General features: G+C 39.2%; 1 protein-coding gene across 1 annotated transcript in view; it reads right to left on the reverse strand.

The window, feature by feature from the left end:
• MBTPS1 (membrane bound transcription factor peptidase, site 1) overlaps positions 1 to 19,982 on the reverse strand; it is a 29,531-nt gene that overhangs the window by 6,191 nt on the left and 3,358 nt on the right. Inside the window, exons 3-21 of the mRNA XM_065661554.1 lie at positions 19,712 to 19,969; positions 19,076 to 19,279; positions 18,602 to 18,712; positions 16,895 to 17,004; positions 16,373 to 16,489; positions 15,363 to 15,430; positions 14,632 to 14,734; positions 13,717 to 13,868; positions 12,644 to 12,805; positions 11,867 to 12,011; positions 10,583 to 10,771; positions 9,827 to 9,999; positions 8,030 to 8,145; positions 7,108 to 7,264; positions 6,055 to 6,179; positions 4,988 to 5,065; positions 4,187 to 4,327; positions 1,687 to 1,818; positions 1,064 to 1,190 (exon numbers count right to left, since the gene is read on the reverse strand). Coding sequence (XP_065517626.1) covers positions 1,064 to 1,190; positions 1,687 to 1,818; positions 4,187 to 4,327; positions 4,988 to 5,065; positions 6,055 to 6,179; positions 7,108 to 7,264; positions 8,030 to 8,145; positions 9,827 to 9,999; positions 10,583 to 10,771; positions 11,867 to 12,011; positions 12,644 to 12,805; positions 13,717 to 13,868; positions 14,632 to 14,734; positions 15,363 to 15,430; positions 16,373 to 16,489; positions 16,895 to 17,004; positions 18,602 to 18,712; positions 19,076 to 19,279; positions 19,712 to 19,969 — 2,668 coding nt within the window. The remainder of the gene's footprint in view (positions 1 to 1,063; positions 1,191 to 1,686; positions 1,819 to 4,186; positions 4,328 to 4,987; positions 5,066 to 6,054; positions 6,180 to 7,107; positions 7,265 to 8,029; positions 8,146 to 9,826; positions 10,000 to 10,582; positions 10,772 to 11,866; positions 12,012 to 12,643; positions 12,806 to 13,716; positions 13,869 to 14,631; positions 14,735 to 15,362; positions 15,431 to 16,372; positions 16,490 to 16,894; positions 17,005 to 18,601; positions 18,713 to 19,075; positions 19,280 to 19,711; positions 19,970 to 19,982) is intronic.

A 19,982-nucleotide genomic window follows, 5' to 3' on the forward strand; every position in this document is an offset into this window, starting at 1 on the left:
CAGGTTGCCCAGGGGGGTTGTGGAGTCTCCTACACTGGAGGTATTCAAGGCCCGCCTGGACAAGTTCCTGTGTGATGTACTGTAGGTTACCCTGCTCTTGCAGGGGGGTTGGACTAGATGATCTTTTTAGGTCCCTTCCAACCCTTGGGATTCTGTGATTCTGTGAGTCCAGCGCAGAGCCACAAAGATGATTAAGGGAGTGGAACATCTCCCTTATGAGGAGAGGCTGAGGGAGCTGGGTCTTTTTAGCTTGCAAAAGAGGAGACTGAGGGGTGACCTCATCAATGTTTACAAATATGTGAAGGGTAGGTGTCAGGATGATGGAGCTAGGCTTTTTTCAGTGATATCCAGTGATAGGACAAGGGGCAATGGGTGTAAACTGGAACATAGGAAGTTCCACGTTAACATCAGGAAGAACTTCTTTACTGTAAGAGTGACAGAGCACTGGAACAGGTTGCCCAGGGGGTTGTGGAGTCTCCTACACTGGAGATATTCAAGGCCCGCCTGGACAAGTTCCTGTGTGATGTACTGTAGGTTACCCTGCTCTTGCAGGGGGGTTGGACTAGATGATCTTTTTAGGTCCCTTCCAACCCTTGGGATTCTGTGATTCTGTGATTCTGTTGTGATTGCTCCATCCCTGGTGGTGTTCAAGGCCAGGCTGGACAAAGCCTTGTGTGGGATGGTTTAGTGTGAGGTGTCCCTGTCCATGGCAGGGGGGTTGGAACTAGATGATCTTGAGGTCCTTTCCAACCCTAACTATTCTATGTTTCATTCTATGTTTCATTCTGTTAATGGACTGCAAGACCATTCACTTTAAGCTGGGATCACTCAATCACAACAGTGACTTGTGAAACTATTTTTAAACCCCCCCACTTTCATACTGTAGCAATAAGGTGAGTCAGAATTATTCACTGAAGAGGCATTAATTTCCTCTTGGCAATCTGATGTTTCTCTAGGAAAGGCATTCCAGCTGTCCCTTTCAAAAGCAGATGGAACAAATAATTTTTCAGCTGAACACAAACACAAGACTTCTCGTGTAACTGTAAGACAGACATATACTAACCTGGGGGCAGTTTCATTCAAGGGCTGTGGTTTGGCCCAGGAAAGGTGAGGACAAGCAGGAAGGGCCCTGGGTTTAGGGTCTCCCAAGTGAGCCTCGAGCACCTTTGAGTATCGATGCAGATGGTTACCTGCAACTCACAGGAGAGACAGACTGGGTTACCGAAAGACTGGTAGGATAAGAGTTACCCACATTCACTCCAGCTAAACAATGCTGCTGTCAAACTAGTGGCTCTTTACAGTAATGACTCATAGCTAAATCTGGGTTACAATTAACCAAAGGGTACCTTACAAAACAGTAAAACTGCACCTACAGTGATAGGCAATCCAGGTTTTGCTGGCATAAAGACTGTATGCTTTATACACACTCTGTAGCAAGTAACTAGAATGCTCCCCAGCAGAACTAGGTATCTGAAAACTCCTACTCTATGAACAGAACATTTTCTTCAGTTGAATCACAACTATATCACAACAAACCTCTACAATAAATGCTCTCTTCTAGTAAAACAACATGACATTGTAGAGCTCACACCAGTCTAACCTTACTGGCATGTAACTCAGTCTGCCTGAATCTTCCTAAATTCCACTCTGATGCTCTCTCAGTTGCTTGGTAATGAAGGACCTCACCTTCCATCCGCTCGGGGAGAGAGTAGCCTGCTCCTGATGGCGGGCGCTGTCTGTTTTCAGAATGGCTGAGACTTGGCGGCGTCACACCATAAGAAGTGTATTGCAGGAGAGAATCCAGGAGCCAAAAGCAATCTGTGGATTTCAAAGCCCCAACCCCCAAAACAAGATATGCATTATCCCACATTTAAACTGTGGCTTATCTTTCTGTTGAGAAGGCTGTAATGACATTTAGAAGTACAGTAAGTATTTCTGGGTCTTATTTTTCTCCTGCTGAAGTTCTAGGCCCAATTTCTCAAAGGTGCAACTTTCAACACCCACCCAACACCCCCACAACAACTCATAAATGCAAACCCACTATGTTGTCATAAAATGTCTTCTTTCATGTATAAATCAGGCTCTTTTGGAGAGTAGGACATACGACAACAGGTCTCAAATACCAGGTTGTGCAAGGCCATCCAAGTCACTACAAAAATTACACTTTACAAGAATCCTAAAAATTTTTTGGTGTGGAAACACAGGAAGGTGAGAGCTTCTGGCATCATTTTAAAGAGGAAAACAGAGAAGACAGGACAAAATAAATACCCTGCAGATAAAAGTAAGAACAAGGTAGTGTTTTCAGTGGACCGTTACGACTCAGTTACTTTTCCAAGCTTAAAAAAACCTAATAAATGAAAGGTTCTGGCTATGTCTCAGGCAAAGCAAAAGCAGTACCTACAGCAGCTGTGGTACAAAGCAGGCTGGGAATCAATGCCACAATATACTTGATCATGGTTTTCCTTTGCACTTCAACAGCACATGAACCCTCATTCCCTCATTTTGATTCTCTCCCGAATTACTACTACCTTATCCAGAGCTACCTCTAAGCATTTCAGCCAGTTAGCATCACAACTCTCTAAAACTTCCAGTTGCAGGAGGAGGACAGTGCCTTATCAGCTATTTCAACTACACAGCAAACTGTTTTTCTCAGAACTTCTCCCCCCAGGAGCAGTTGGCTGGGAATGGGTGTTAATCTTCATAATCCTGGTGTCCCTTAAACCCTCACCTTTGATTTTTAAAGAGGTCAATCAGATTTTAAGGACTTATATTCACTAATGTTAGGAATTTACTTCAGCCAAAGCCACCGATGTCTCTGTAGGAGACATAGCTCCTGCTTCACAATTTAAAAGCTAATTTTAAAGGATTTCTTTAGAACCTTTCACTTTTTCTTGCTTTACAGGTCACACTGAATTTAACAGCATTAAGGAGCTCACAAAGCACTGTTTTCTGTTACTTAATTTAAAGCTGCATTATCTTCTCTTATACTAAGTGCTTTCAATAACCTACAGCAAGCACACAAGGTACCGACATGCAGCTCACTACAACCCACCCAAAGACAGATAAGGAGAAACCAGAAAGCTTTCAAATAAAAAGAAAATATTTAGGAGACAAAGAAATGAGTTATAGACAGACAGCTCCCTTAGGCAAGAGCTAAGGGACTTAAGTGTTAAATAAATTAGCCAAGGGATGGATGATATAACCCAATATTTTAAAATGCTGGTGACAAAACTTAAAGAATTATAAATGTACTTTTCATCACAAAAGGAGAATTCAGGCTGAACATTACAATCAGTGGAAATGCAGAAAAAGACCTCACTCACATACTGGATTATTTTTGGCCTCTAAAGCCACAGATCTACCAGCTTTTGCTTTATGTGTCATGAGAAACCAAATCAATCTCTTAAAACTTAGAAAAGTCAGATCAGATAAAGTGCTAGAAAAAAGGTGTTCTAAGGAGCAACCACAGTGTATAGGCAGAGAGAATAACTTCTCCAGAAGTCAGAGAAATCACACACCACTCACACACTTGCTACCTGGAGTTGCAAAAAAACACTTTGCAAGCTCGAAGAGAAATCCCTACTTTCTGACATTTACACCAGCTGGTTTGTGTCAAAGTAGAATAGCTTGAATATAGTAACACACAATCAAAATGTTGAACATTACCATAAATCCTCACAGGAAACAAGGCACACTGATGAGCAAACACAAAACATAAGATCCATTGTACTACATAAACATTCTGAAAATGCAACTGGGGAAAAAGTGAAGAGATGCCCTAATGGCCTTTTCACAATATTAAGTATGTGGAGCAAAATACCCGAAAGAAGCAAAACAACCCCAACCAACCGACCAACAATCCTCCTTTCTCCCCCACCCTGCAAAAAACCCACCTCAAAATCAGCCCCACACCCAAAGCTTGTGGAACAGAAAAATAGCGAAGGGGCCTATAGGGAGCGGAATGGTCCCACCTATCAGAGGGTTATTTAACTGGGGGGGCTTTTCTACTGTAACTGCTCCTTACAGCATTTTCAGCAGAGCTCTGCAGAAGTGAGATGAATCCCCAGTTAGGAATATTTAGAGTCCCTGGAAAAAACTACTTCAGATACAGATGGGAGCTCTAAGAGCCCCATAGGAGAGTTATCAGCTTAAGACAGTAACTTCTTGCATGTCAAAGCTTACACACCTTTCTGTCGATGGCTGTCATCCAAGCAGTTAGAGTCGCCATACAAAACAATCCTGCCACTGCCTTCAGAAGGAACTTGGTAAAGTCCCAAAATAGGGACATTTTCAACTACAGCAGTCTCCTGCTTTAAAACTTCAAGACCTAAAGCAAAGCACAAATAAATTTCATAGCCTGCAAAGCATCAACATCAATTTACCCGTAAGTCAACTCAGCCTACAGTGCAAACTTAGAGTAGCAGCTATGCTACTCTTCATGTCACACATTTACACAAAATGTTTTCAAAACCCCCATGATGTTATGGAAAAAAGAAACTGTTCCAAGACCCTAATTGTGAAGTTTCCTACAGTATTAATGTTTTTCATTCTTTGGTGGAGAAGAGAAGATGACCTCACAACCTGGATTATCTTCAACATGCTCAAATGAAAAATCCTAATGTTTTCAGCCAGGTTTAAAATCATAGCCTTCTGCCTTACAAACTGCTTCACGTTGTTTTAGTCCTTCTGCAGAATTCTATAGGACACAGTAACTTATGAATCAGCCATCACATTGCATGCTGCTGTTTGTCAGCTTACTTTGCTGCCATACTTGCCTATTCCTACAAGAAAATCTACTATGGAACTAACAAAAGAGAATAGAGATACTCCACAAATGACAACATCTGTCCCTCTGTAACCATCAACTGCAAGACAAATCCTGTAAACCTGCCACTTGCATCTTACACCTTTAGACTTTGTAACTCTGCTTGTGCATCGACGCCAAAGTTCTACTTAAAACACAGAAAAAAGACAAGGAAGCACATACCTTGATCCTTAAAAGTCTGTGCAATGACAATGCCATCTTCTGGAAACTTTGCAATACTGCATCCTGATGCATAATTCACTGAAAGACATCACAAAATTGCAGTTCAGACTTAAAAACGAAACTCTCTCCCTCCCCACCATATTTCAGTGAGCTGTTAAGCACAGAAGAAAACATTGCCAGGAACACTGCTCTAAATCTGCATATTTTGATCAGTATGTGTATTCACAGAGAAGACATTTCTAAGAACAGCTTTTGCAAGTTCACCTTTAGATACTGCTTTCAAATGTTTCCATTTAGCAGACTGACATTATCTTTTTTTTAAACTGAAAAGCTTAATCAAATAGAGTGAGAAAAGTAGTATTTCACATTAACAGTCATTCTTTATACTACAGAGAACCTGACTCCTTCAATCAATTTTCTTTTCACATATACTTTCTGAATGAACCAGTCAGAGGACCAAGAGATTTGGGAACAAAATGATGGAATGAAAACATCAAGTGACTTGGTGAGATAAGGACTGGCTAGACTTAGAAAGTCAGAAAACTGCAAGATCACAGACCTGTGGTCTAACCACAAAAAAGTTTCAAGTTTGAACTTGAAACTAATCAAACATACTCATTTCATGGGGAATAATTCAAAAGATTTCAACAACAGGAATTCATAAAGCAGGATGTTGTAGTGCAGGTTTAAGGTGTCATATTCCAAGGAAAAGGTCCCTATCAATTTTCTTCCTCCAAAATTTCAAATTTCTAGTTAACTGCAAAATTAAAACTAAAGGGTTCATGTTCGCAGATAATATTTTAAGTTCAGACAAATACAGACCCCAACAATACATTTCAGAGTGTCAGCACCTCAGTCTAAACTGAGGACATTCATTATCTGAACTGAAAATGTTTCACATACAGTCTACAAAGGAAGCAATTTTAAGCATGCTTAAAACACATTATGAGACCCTCTTTGTTTAATCTGAGTGGTTCCCTTGATACTTGCTCGATCTCATTCTCGCAGAAAACTCATTTCTAAACAACACACTGTAGCCTGTATAGGAGATGGACTCCAGTACTCACTTTCATGATTTGCCATGCTAAAATCACCTTCATAGAGCCCATCACTGAAGGCCATATTCCAGACAGAAAGCAGATCATTGAGAGCTGGTATGTTGGCACCTCCAGTATCTGGCATCCACCACTGTCTGTGCAAATGACAGCATAACACAGGTTATTAGTATACAGAATATGCTCCTAGAGTTTGTATGAGGAAAAATCATGTGCTTTCCCACAAGCAGGCTTTGTCAAAGTCACTTAAATAATCATAGAATCATAGAATAGTTAGGGTTGGAAAGGACCTTAAGATCATCTAGTTCCAACCCCCCTGCCATGAGCAGGGACACTTGGCACTAAAATAACTATAAATAAAATATATGTTTAAAAAAATTATGAACTACATCTTATATAACTCCAGGGGCACATGGGCAGCTGTCCCTCTTTGACACCAGTGCTTTTGAGCAGAAGTTAAATAATACAAATGTAAAGTTCTCAGTGCATTTTAGTTCCATAAAAAACTTCAATTTGCTAGGAAGAAATCCAGTCTTAGGCTCTTTGTTCACGTGACGCAAAAACGACAGACGTGATCTGCCTGTCATTTTTCTAACAAAGCAAAATGTTACTTGATCACAAACTGCAGAATAGATTTTTCTAGCTTAACAGGAAACAGGCTGGTAACTACAGTAATTATCAGGGTATCTATCACCACTGGTGACATACTGCATATTTTCACTTTATGTGATACACTGGAGTAATTTCAACAATGGATGCACAACCTGGCAATACTGTTCGCAATGAACACTTTGTTTCACTCCCTGAAAGTGAAAAAACAGCCATTTTAATTTGTCAGTCTCCAGTTTCTTACTTCTTTTCATTGTAAATGTTTTTCCTGACCTGAAGATTGTATTACCAAGGGGGCCAATGTAATCATGATAAAACAGGGAGCTATTCTCCTTAAGCTGCAGCTTATCACATCTTGCAGTGTATCACATCTGGGATTTTTAGGGTAATAAATACCAGCATAAAATGACAATCCTATGGCATTTTATGCCCCAAAGAATTGACACAAACCAGTACCTTGTATTTTCATCATAAAACTTGACTTTTCTCATCACAGATGTGTTGTACCAGTCACTAAATACTATAAGTGAAAGTCCATTATCGACATCCCTCCTCAGCTTGGTGATCTCTTCAGGAAAATACTCTTCCTCACTGTCCACCATCAGTAAAGTGCCTGTGTGTAAAAGCAAAACCAAGAGATGACCAGGCTGTTCACTGTAACATTACTGCTATTCATGCTCTATAAGCTGAGACAAACTGTGATACAGGAGGACAATTAGAAGATTCACTGCTGATCCAAACTGAACTACATGCACTCCTAGTCATAGGAACTCTGCTTCTTACAGCAGGCTTGCAGGAGGTAAACAACTATTCTGAAACTTTGTTTCATTCAGACCTTGAAAACTACAGCTGCATTTTAATAGACCCCGCCTCCCTGGCAGAGCATGAGACTCAGAAAGACCTTGATCACAGTAAACATTACTTAGAAACAACTAAAAACATCGGTGCTATCAGCATTGTTCCCAGGCTGAAAGTAAAAACACAGCACTGCACCAGCTAAGAAAAATAACTGCTACTGCTGAACCCAGGACAACATCATGCTTCATTTTGACTATGCCAAAATATTTTGGCAAGTACAGTTCTGCCTTTGTGGGACTGAATACAGAGGGACTTTTATCCCTTAGAGGTAGGCTGTCCCTCTCATTTTTTCATGACAAAGGTAGAAAACTGCCCTAATTCTATTAGACTCCCAAGCATCTGCAGCAACACTTTATGGAACTAAATATCAGCATGTAAATAAGTACACCTACTGTTATATTTTTCTACTATCATGAGGATTTTTCTTTGCATTCCTGCAACATTCTTGGTCTTCCAAAACCTAAGCCATTTTAGAAAGAAGTTAACAGTATGGAGAATAAGGTAATTAACTCATGCTTACCATACTGACTGGCATCAAAACATGTAAATGGGGAACCAAGAACCTCAACAAAGTACCCCATGCTCCTTAGGTGCTGGTACATGTCCCTGAAGTTTGTATGGATATGATCGCCATTCCTTAGGAAAAGAGAGAAGCATTGAAAACATTTAAATATGGCATGCAGAAAACCAAATGTAAATCCTCTAATTATAGATTATTTACTAGTTTCCTTTCTAAAAGGTCAATTTTTCTCAAATGAAAACCTGTAGTTTTCCAAGAGCTATCTCCTCTTTGCAAAATTATTCACAAATGACACTAGTTCTGAGTCCTACAGAGAAGAGTCAAAGCTAGGAACTGAGCATGTTCCTTACAAAGCACAATTCACGTTTGCACTGCCCCACAGAGAAACACTCTTGCATTAAAACCAGATGCTCTTCATAGGACTTCCTCCTTGCAAAAGCCAGTAAGAACAGTTTTAACTAGTAACTGGAAGAAACTCACAGGACCACCTGTAAATAGTTAACTGAAATTCAGCAGAGAGTTTCTGTCTATTTGCCATAACTGTATGCCCCAAATACCTTTCCAAAACCTATGACTTGGTCACTGACCCAATTATTCCTTATTCACTGTTGTGCGATTCTTCCTATGGATGCCTTCCATCTATGAAGGGCAACAAGGCAACCAAGCCTCTCACTGCTTCAAAGACAGCCTCCCTTAACAGACAAGGGGTCTCATAGAATTGTAGACTGGTTTGGGTTGGAAGGAACCTTTAAGCTTATCCAGTTCCAACCCCCTGCAATGGGCAGGGACACCTTCCACTACACCAGGTTGCTCCAAGCCCCGTTGAACCTGGCCTTGAACACTGCCAGCAATGGGGCAGCCGCAGCTTCTCTGGGCAACCTGTGCCAGGGCCTCACCACACCTCACAGGGAAGAATTTTTTCCTAATCTGAATCTCCCCTCTGTCACCTTAAAGCCATCATGCTGATTCAATTTATCTCTTGGCACCTATGATTTAAAGAATCTAGCCTCTACATGGTATTGCACACTAGTGCATATTACTGACACCAACTACAACACAGAGAATACAGTCCAGTCTTAGTGACTGTATCAGTGAGAGCGGAGTCAGCCCCAGCACACACCATCACATTCAGTCTTTGGCTCACTACGTGCAGAAACTTCACTACTGACATCCTGCCTGTCAGCATCTAGGGACACACACAGCTTCAGCAGGCAGGGACACCTTTCACTACACCAGGGTGCTCCAAGCCCCAAACATCATGGCTTTGAACACTGCCAGCGATGGGGCAGCCACAGCTTGTCTGGGAAACCTGTGACAGTGTCATAGTGCAGAATGTTTTCCTAATGTCTCACCTAAATCTATTCTCTCTTAGCTTAGAGCCATTCCCACTTTCTTCTTTAGGATTTAGTATTTAAAACTTCTCATGGGTTTTTTTTGATAAGTGAATGCTGAAGTGGCTAATAAAGTGCCTCCCTTAACTTCCTGGGAGAAATTATGGCAGAAAGAAAAAAATGCTGCACTTTGAAAGCCAAACAAAAACCTCACTGTCTTCAATCTGCATTTTAAAAAGCTTTTCATTTCACGTGAATAAAACCATAGAGCACAGCAAAAATCCTGAACTAAAAGCATGCTGAGTCCAAGTGCTTTTCATGGATTTCCTAGAAAAACTAATCCCATGCCACACTGAATAAGGCCAGAGCACTCTGGCATTCAGTAAAGTTAACCCATATCATTAACAACAAAAAAAAAAAAAAAAAAAAAAAAATCAAGAAATTTTATACAATCAGAGATAAATACCAATCTAATGGATCATTCTTCATCCTCAAATTATCCCTGGGGAAGTACCCTGGTGGATAACGGAGATTATGATATTGATCCCAAAGGACTCGCTTACTACGAGGTGGAGTAGGAATTATCTTCACTTTTATTGGAAGCTTCACCGTTGAAGTCTGCTCTGCACCATTCTTAGACTGAAGGACAGAACAAAATACAGTAAAATCCTTTCCCTCCCACAGGAACATTCACCAGCTAACTGTGTAAAAGACCAATAAAATGGAGGTATCAAATCTACCTTCAGTCATCAGTACAAGTTCTGGAGACAGAGAGATGACTTTTGCTTTAAATCACCATTGCAATTTTTCTGCACTCAACATTAATATTTACTCTCAGAACATAAGATACGTACGATGTTACAACTACGATCTCGTTCAATCATTAAAAACATTAAAAACTTCTCAGGAACAATTAAGCATGGTTCCAGAAGAAATGTTAAGGTAATCTCTTTATCAAAACACATTATTTATAATTCACAGTAAACAGGTGAAATTACAAAGTCAGTTCCTAAGTGAGGTTTTTGATTCTAAAGCATACTGAATTTGCAGGTTAATCCTGCCCTATAAAGATCATGATTCGCTTTCTTCAATTTCCTAACCCCAATCTAACCTACACTTCGAATGATGGGACCAGAGCACCCCCTTAAAAGAAGGTACTTATATATTGGGAAGCAGTTTTAACAATTATTAACACAGAAAAACCAGTATGTGCAGAACTTACTTCATTTTCTGCAGGGGATGATATCGTGATCATGACATGACCTTGAGCAATGCCCTCCCAAGACGCTGCTTTCTTTGCTACAGAGATGGAAATTGCTAAGTATCCAGACCAGGGCCACAACACAGGCGAATAGGAAAAAGCCACTTCAATATTATCCCCATTTTGCGGGAGATAGGGTTGCCAGTCTGGCTGTGAAATGGAAAATACAAAACATTGGCAAAACAGTATTGGCAGTCACTAATTTTTGCATGTTCTGCATAAAGAAATAACAAATCTTAGCTTTTCTGAAGATTATGTCAAATGTCAAAAAGACCACAAAGCCCAAAAGACTGGTGGTACATCAGTGAATTAACCTAATCGTGACAGCCTTAACGATCCAGACTATAGGCTTTTCAGTGGCAAGGCTCTCTAAGAAGCTATCAGAACAGCATACTGCCTAAGTGTGCCTGTTTTAATGTTCTGGGGTGCTGTGCAAAAATTTATTGCTAAGAACACAGAATTTCCTTTCAGAAATAAAGAGAGCTAAATGCTGTAACAGACACAGGCAAATTACATCAGCTATGTGCACTACCACAAGCTAATGATGTTGGATAAGAGCTGCAACGATCTTTAATGTAAGCTTAAATCTAAAGCAGCCCTCAGGATTCAAAACAAAATGTTGAAATTAAGTTTGTGTACACTGGCTGGAGCTCTGGGATAGGTGCCTTATTTAACTGGCATGAATCCCCAAATGTGTTCTACATTTAACTTACATAAAGCTTAATTAAAAAAAACCATAATTAAAAATCTTGCTAGTTAACCAACATGCTCAACTTCAGTGGTGTAAAAGAATAGGTTCTGCAGCAGACCCTGGTTAAGTCAATACATTCAGGTCATTTTGACCTATGGAAGAAACACGATCTGGAATGTCTTTACTGAGACTGTTTATGCTTCAGACCACAAAAAAAAAAACCAAACCCCCCCAAAAAAAAAACCCACACAGATGAGGAAAGTCTTTCCGGAAGATTTTAAACGCTATCAAAGATTTCTTTGTATTCTCTAAGCACCTGTCAATCCAAACTGGTTTTACAAAGACAAAAAGCTGCACACCCCTGAAACCAATGCATTGCTTGAAAACTTGTAGACAGGTCATGTTGACAGATCTTACTAATCAGGGTGCGTCCTTCAAAATCAAACATTTTGCATCTCTTCCTCTCAGCAGTAAGAAATCCGATTTGTTTTGTGAAATTCATAAACGTTTAAGCAACATTAACAGTCAGGACTCGGAACAATGTTAAGTCTTACCTTGTCTACAATTCTCCCAGTGACTCCCATACCATTAAGGATAGTAACATTAACAATGGTTGGCATCCCTCCATAATATATGGGCTGAGAACAATAGGGCCACATGTAGGGACATTCCGTCAGGTCAATATAGCTTGGACTCAAACTACAGGGTGAAGGAGGTAAAATTGAAAAAAATAAAAAAATACCAAAAAACCCCAACCCTCCCCCAAAACAAACAACCGAAAAACCCAACCCCCCCCCCGCCAAAACCAAACCAAAACAAAAAAAACCAAACTGAACCCCAAACCCAGAATATGTGCTACTACACATAACAATAAAAAAAATACAGATAAAACATGCCATATTTATCAAGATTTCCCACCTTGCTTCCCAAACTTGCCCCAAAATCTTTCTCTTTTCCACTCTAATTTTTCAAGTTTTATGAAAAAAATTTCACACACAAAAACCACTTTTCAGCACTGTGAGAATGTTCTTATTCTCTAAAGTTTAAGTACTTTTCCATTGTGTTCTAGGTTACATTTTTCGTAACATCTGAGTCTAGAAGAGAAAGAAAATTTAGCTCTCACAGATACTTCATCCCCTAAATGGCAGAAAATACTTTACTTTTCATCCATTCTTCTGTCAAAATTCACACTTTAGGATGACCTAAGACCTGTGCTAGTTCTTTATTGCATAAGCACAGACTGCTCAACTGAGTTACACATGCATCACCTGCTCTTTGAGAAATAAAGCAGATTATAGTCTATCATTGATTAATTAAGGATTAAAATTAACCTGGCCTGTGGTTTATAGCTGTTGAGGATCTGATAAGCTCTCAGAAGATCCAACTTGCCATGTCCTTGTTCAAACATGTTGACTCCAGGAAGTCTACGTGCTGACGCAATAAGTGCCTGCTTCATACTTGCTGGATTCACCATTTCACGCTTCTGAACTGTGCTGAAGTAGGAAACAACAGATCATGTTAGGTGGCTTTTATTCCACTTTCTAGCTAGTCTTGTTTACCATTGTGCCCTAACAGTCTTTTGATGTAAAGAAAATGCAATCAAAAATCACTTTGTTGTAAGTAACATCTTCTGTTCGTATTTCTGTATTACTACTTGATATCTCACTGGAACAGCTGAGGAGAAGAGTGACAAGTTTCTGACACATTTGTCTTAAAAACTAATATTGCATTAATTTACCTCATTACAATGTGATCCATTACCAGAAGTCATTACAATCAGGACACTACCTTTAAATGCTAAATAAAGTATTCTGAAAATCCGCGTCTTGAAACTTGCTGGTATCTTTTGCAAACCACTTTATGGAAGAAATGTAATGATGACTTAGAAATTCTGGCATGTTTCTCAAAAAGTTCATCTCCTCCATATGCAGCAGCAACAACAAACACAAAGCATAGCTTTGCAACACTCACCTTCCTTTCAAGTTCTTCAGTGTGTAACAGATGACCTACGCAACCGGATAATCGCCATAAACCCCTAAATCCCATAAAATTTATGACTATTTAGATAATTAACTGCTACAGGTGCCTACTTTCAGCAGCTGCTCTTCTACAACGCTACTGACAGAAGCTCAGCAATTCAAAATGATTAAAAAATATGACAAAATTCTCCCTAGGTATATTTTAAAGACTATTATCAAATAAATAATGTCTCAGTTTTTTTCTCAGGAAGCTGAGAGCTAGGTAGACACAGTAATGTCTCAGGCAGAAGAAACTGGATTTTGTCCTCTGAGTTTGTTTTTCTACATCTGAGCATAATTTAGTTTTATCTGGTGGGTTCCTTTACAGGGCCTTTTATGACCCTCCTGCATCAATATCTTTTTAGAGATTTTTATTTAAGCCTTACCTCACTAACAAAGTAACAGCACCTGCCACCACAGGAGATGCTACACTTGTCCCAGAGAGAGAGCGGCAGCCACCTTTCATACCAGAACCTCTTACTCCAGAGCCGTAAGTAACAATATCAGGCTTCACTCTACCGTAACCTCCAGGCAGCTCCTGTGAAAGAAAATGGATGGGTTATTGCCATAATACATAATGAATACTGGTTGCTTCATTTGGTCACTTAAACTAATTGCAGACCATTCAGAAGTAAAACTACCAACAAAATTAGCCAAGAATGAGCATCACAGAATAGCAACACCTAAATAAGGGCTCAATTTGTTTATGACAAGTTTTCAGTATTTCCATGGTAACATTACAGCCAATTACTCTAGTATCTATGCTAAGAATGAAACCACTGACAGAATAACCACATTGCTACCTGGCTAATGAATAAGAAGCAGCACAAACAGAAACATGTAATAGCATTGTGATCTTCATTAAAGAGACTCTCTCTTCTGAAATCAGTACCCGTTACCTCAGTTCAACTACCTCAGTTCAACAAGGCAAATGCATGCTTGTTGACATATCATCTGGAAATCCTAAGATTTTTGAACTAAAGGAAGGACAAGAACAGACCTCCAGTTTTGCAGACTTAACTACACATGTAAGTCCTTGCTGTAAATCAAAAGGTACTGGATATTCTATAAATACATGAAGAATGTCAATACTAGCTAAGGCTAATGAAAATCCCTGTAAAGAACATTAAGCTTCTTGGTTAAAGACTTACAATCCTATCTGATCTTTGATGAAATCTTTTACCATTGGTTACTCCAACACATACCATCTGCACAGGATCACCCCTTCAGAAAGGCCACCTTTCCGAGGCCTTTATTTTGGCTGCAAATATGGCTGACCATAGTAAAAAAAACCAACTTACCCAAGTGGTCATTCCCCTAGATGAAAAGCGAGCTATATTATCTTCAAAGTCAATGCCACCCACTCCAATTACATCCATCTGGTCAGCAGGGTTATTTAGAGTCCTAGAACAAGTTGGGAGATAGGAAGACCAAAACATAAAACCAACAAACCCCAAAATCAAGACACAGTCAGAAGTTTACTCTTGATAATGGACATGCTGCCATCAGGTTTTTGTTAGACACTCTTTTTAACCCTCAAAGAAATAAATTTTGGCCCTGTGTGATGCAGTTACATTTTAAATGCAGGAGCTACTTTTCAGGCAGTTAGTAACTCAATAACTAACTCAGTAACTACCAAACCACATATGCTGAAAACAAAACAAATCTATTTTTAGGCACTTATTTTAGAAATATACCACAAATCATTCTGGCTTGATCCCTTCTATATTCCTTAAGCCCAAGAGGAGTACCAAAAGATGCCTGCTCAAAGTAACAGGGAACTGACAGCTAGAAAGAACTACCATTCTTCTTTTACTGACTTTCCACTGTTTCTGTGAAAAATATTCAGCCAAGTACTTCACAAATTGCTGAACTACCGCAGCAAGTGGTAAAGACAGTAGAAAGAGTTTGAGTCACTTTCTATAAACAGATTACAGAAAATAGGAGGGAAAACTTCCTGACCAAACACAACTACTTCCAAAAGCATATAATAAGGTATTTCCTTTCCTTTGAAGCAGTCATTGAAACTTACCCATACAAAGGGCCATCATTGCCAATAGCAGAGACCATGATGACGTTGTTAGCTGTCAGCTCCCATACCTACAAAAATGTTTACAATAAGGCTCTGCCATCAAGAAAGAGGATTTTCTAAGAAGTATACACTCCATGGAGCTTGACATAAGTGAACAGTTAGTTGAACCTCTCTTTCTTACTGAGATTTATAAAATGTATCTTACTGGTATACTCAGTATTAAGCTCCAAATCTTATGTGACCAATAATCCCGCCTCAACAGCAACACTGCTGATAGCTCGTATTCTGGTTACACCAAAGATAAAACTCCTATCCGTAACAATGCACTCCAGTTGCTAAAGTGTAGTTCTTCTGAATCCCTTCCAGTAATAATCTGGGGAGAGTGGTGAAGTTGCTATCAAACTATATTTCAATGCAGTTTATCATTAAAAAAATTAGAATTTCTAAGCTTCAAATACCTTAATTACCCTTTACAAAGAAAGATTTTATCCTTTTTGTAAATGTAAATTAATTTACTTAGTGCTTTTGAAGGACGTATCAACAATACACTTATTTTTTAAGAAGTCAAAAACCTAATTCCATTCTTAACCTGAAACACATTCTTATCACATTTTTACATATTTGTTCTTAGAGAATTTGCTACTAAATTCACACTATATATATTTTTACCATGAAACAGATCAACCATGCTGAGATTAAAAAAACAAAAAACAAACAAAAAAAACAACCAAAACAAAACAAGGAGGATTTCAGTTAAGCTTCTTCTAATAAGGGCCTACTTAGTTGCCTGTACTTCTAGCAGTACATACAGCATTTTGTAAAAGGACATTTTTTCCTGAAACATATTCCTAAAAGCCTGTATACTATACCAAATTTCTCTCATGCAAATGAAACTGCACAGAAACTGTCAGCATCACCAGAATCTGTCAGGAACAGTGGCAAACAAGTAGTTCTGCAAGTACAGCATTCATGTGAGGGATATAAAGACTAGTTCATTTCCTCGTACTAACTTTGTCAACAAATGGATGATCCATGAAGTCTGGCCCACCAATACTTAGATTCAATACATCTATCTTCTTTAAAATTGCGTAATTAAAGGCATCCAGAAACCAAGATGTGTATGAGACCTATGTAAAAAGAAGAGGGGAAAAAAAGCTCTCATTGGAAAATCCAGTAATTCCCTGACAATACGGACTTCAGACTACAGAGGGGAGAAACACCACCAAAATTAAGCACAAAAGTGTCAGCAGTCTCCTAGTATTTCTAGTGCTCAGTTCATTTGAGTGATTGCTCAAACACTATGGTTTTTATGTATTATTTCTGAAAAATATTTCTGAAAAATTATTTCTGAAAATGACTTGGAAACTGTAAGACACTTTGCAGTAAATCACTTATAAATAGAAAGATTTATTCCTCCCACTTATCAAAGAAAATATGTCAACATTTATAAGTACTTGCAATATTCCCAAAAGAAAGGATTACTACAGCACTAATATGGAAAGGCACAATTGAAACACATGTAAAATAGCTACCTGGTTATTGGTGAACACTCTAAAAATGTGCAGTTCTGCATTTGGAGCAAATCCCTGGCATTCTCTCATGCTGGCTATCACACCTGCTACAAAAGTCCCATGGCCTAAGCCTATGACAGGAAGAAGGAAACAAAATAAAACATTGGAAGACAAACCTTTCCATTGTCCAGGATTTGTACTGTTCAACACATCCTACACAAAAAAAAAATATCATCAATCTAACAGACTTCATAACAAACTGCAAACACTGGGTTCAGTCCTAGTCTTTCTGTATCACATTTTGCTGCTGGGTTCAGCGGGACCAGAATTTCCGGTCTGTGTAGCCACACAACCAGCTGATGAAACTCCAAGTGATAAGCTCTGCAGTCTATCCACTCCTGACTGCTACCAACGAAATCAGGAGCCCTGCAAAGCACTCATGGAAGAAAATGTTATTTTGGGTAATACAAGTCATGAGGCCAACACATTTTTATGTAAACTTCTTAAAAGATTTTTATCCTGACTCTACAATAACTGTATTTCATTAAAGATTAGGGACTCTAGTGATAGGACAAGGGGATGTGTTCAAATTTAAACAGGGGAAGTTTAGGTTAGATATAAGGAAAAGTTCTTTACTGTGAGGGTGGTGAGGCACTGGAACAGCTTGTCCAAGGTAGCTGTGAATGCTCCACCCTTGGGAATGTTCAAGGCCAGGCTGGACAGAACCTTGGGTGACACGGTTTAGTGTGTGCTGTCCCTGCCCCTGGCAGAACTAAATGATCTTAAGGTCCTTTCTAATCCTAACTATTCTATGATTCTATGAACAACAAGATAAGAAAACACATTTTCTTCCTCTGCTCAAAAAATAATTTAGCTTTTGCTTTATTGAACTGCCTACATTATATTTCTGCACTCCAAATCTGCCTGTCCAGCAAACATATGTGCTCAGAACTAATACAAAGTGCTACCAAAAGCTGCTGCAATGCAAAGAAATCATACATGATAAACCTACAAAGGTGCACAAAACACTGAGCAAGATATGCAAATACCTTGAACTCTAAAGAGATTAAATTGCCAATTGAGTCACTGACCCAGGCTGTATGAAGTTAACAACATGTGAAAGCATATTGTTATATGGGCAATATGGGTCAGGGCAAGTTAAGGTCAACATACAAAAAAAGGAACACAAACATAGTGCAGAAAATAAAAAGTTCCTTGGTTGTTGATGGGCATGAGCACAACAATTGTTGATGAGAACTATACAGATTAGAAGAACTTTACATGAAGGTGCCGCAACCGTGGTTAGTTTGAGATTGCACAGTAAAGAAGGAAAATGTACTCCCTCTGTATGGAAATATGCATGCACTGGGAAATATCAGAATACATAAAAAGGAAAGGAACAGCTTTGTGGCATTTGCTCTCACCACCACCTACTCTGACAATGTGTATTTATGCCTGCATAGTGTCTTCTTGCCTTGACATTTTTCAAATGCTATGATGAAATGCCACATGTGATCCAAAGGAGATTTATGCAACAGCCTCCTGGGACATTAACACTCTTTGCTGGGTATGGTATGACTACAAAGTGCTAAGGACCCTATAAAATTAAGCTTGAAATCTCAAGATACACAGTTTCAACAGATGTTAACATCACAGCGGCAGTTTTACAATGGAAAACAGAACACAACAGTATCACGAAGAGCTGGACAATTGTGCACAGTAACTCACCATCATCCAAGGTTCTCTCATTAGTCCAGTTTGTTCTCTCCTTCACATTTTTGAAATGTGGGTGTTTCTCACTCAGACCAGTGTCAAACACAGCTACTTTTACACCAGCACCTACAACAGAAAAAAACTGCTTTTTCTGATTCAGCTTTGTAGCAAATTAATCTATCAGGTTAAAGAGAAGTTTTGTTTAATGTGGCATGCAACTTACAAGCTCAGTAAGTTACAGATCTCAAGCAGAACTTATATTCCAACTCAGAAATTCAGCCACAGATCATAAATATAACCAATTTCTCAGTATACACACAGAATAGCACTCTGTAAGTATACAATGTGTCTCAAAATAAATTATTTCTCAATCTTTCTGGAACTGGCACCCAACAAGAGATTAATACATAAGAGTCAATTAGCCTCTCCTCAGACTTCCCTTGTTTCTCAACTAAGCTGACCATTCTAGGACAACAGACAATACCATACCTGTGTAACCCATCTGCCAGAGGACATCTGCCTGCAAGGTCTGAGCAACTTGGCGAGGGATAGCTCTCAGCAAACGCCTGCTTGAGTGTCGACCTGTTGCATGCCAGAAGCCAGAACCTAAAGAAAGACTTGCTCTTCTCAAGGGACGAGATGACTGCCACTTCTGAGTCCATCTGGTTTCATTGCAGTGCAACACTGGATCAGCTACACAGAATTAGGATGAAGAACAAAAAAACAGTATAAGGAAAAACACAAAAGATTGTATTTTATGCAAATATACAAACAAAATATGCAGAATCAAAAATATGCAAAACAACAAAAGATTCAAACAAGCAAGTATCGATTTTCTCTAACCAAAGTCAGTAAAAGCTTCTGTTTCATCTACTATAGATATCGTGGTCCATAGTCCCAGGTAACTGACTGCTGCAAAAGAAATGTTTCTGTGTTGTAGACAGAACTGTTGCCACACTTTAGCAAAGGTATGACAAGACCCTGACAATTTTATACACAGAAGATTTCTGTAAAGGAAACCTGTAGGCCACTTCTCATTTGTGTAATGCTAAGCTGATGGTCTGAAATTAGGCTGAGACACTTTCCCAATGCAGATCTAATGCAACCACACAGAAAATTACTTACACTCTGAATATTTGAGCGCTCGGAAGACCCTCCTCTGAGGTGTTACACGCTTGATGTTTGGGTGATCTTCAAGTGTCAGTACTCCATCTTTCTGTTTCTCATTGATCTGAATAACTTCAAAATCACTGGGATAGTCGGTGGCTGGGTTGTTGCGAGGTACAATCCTCCAGTTCTCAATATCACTACTTTTTAATGCACTTGAAATAAATTTACTTCTAGCTTTAGCTGTGAAGTATCCATTAAAAGCCACAATATACTCTGAAACAAGAGC

The sequence above is a fragment of the Lathamus discolor genome, chromosome Z (assembly GCF_037157495.1).
Source record: "Lathamus discolor isolate bLatDis1 chromosome Z, bLatDis1.hap1, whole genome shotgun sequence".
Classification (NCBI taxonomy): Eukaryota; Metazoa; Chordata; class Aves; order Psittaciformes; family Psittacidae; genus Lathamus; species Lathamus discolor.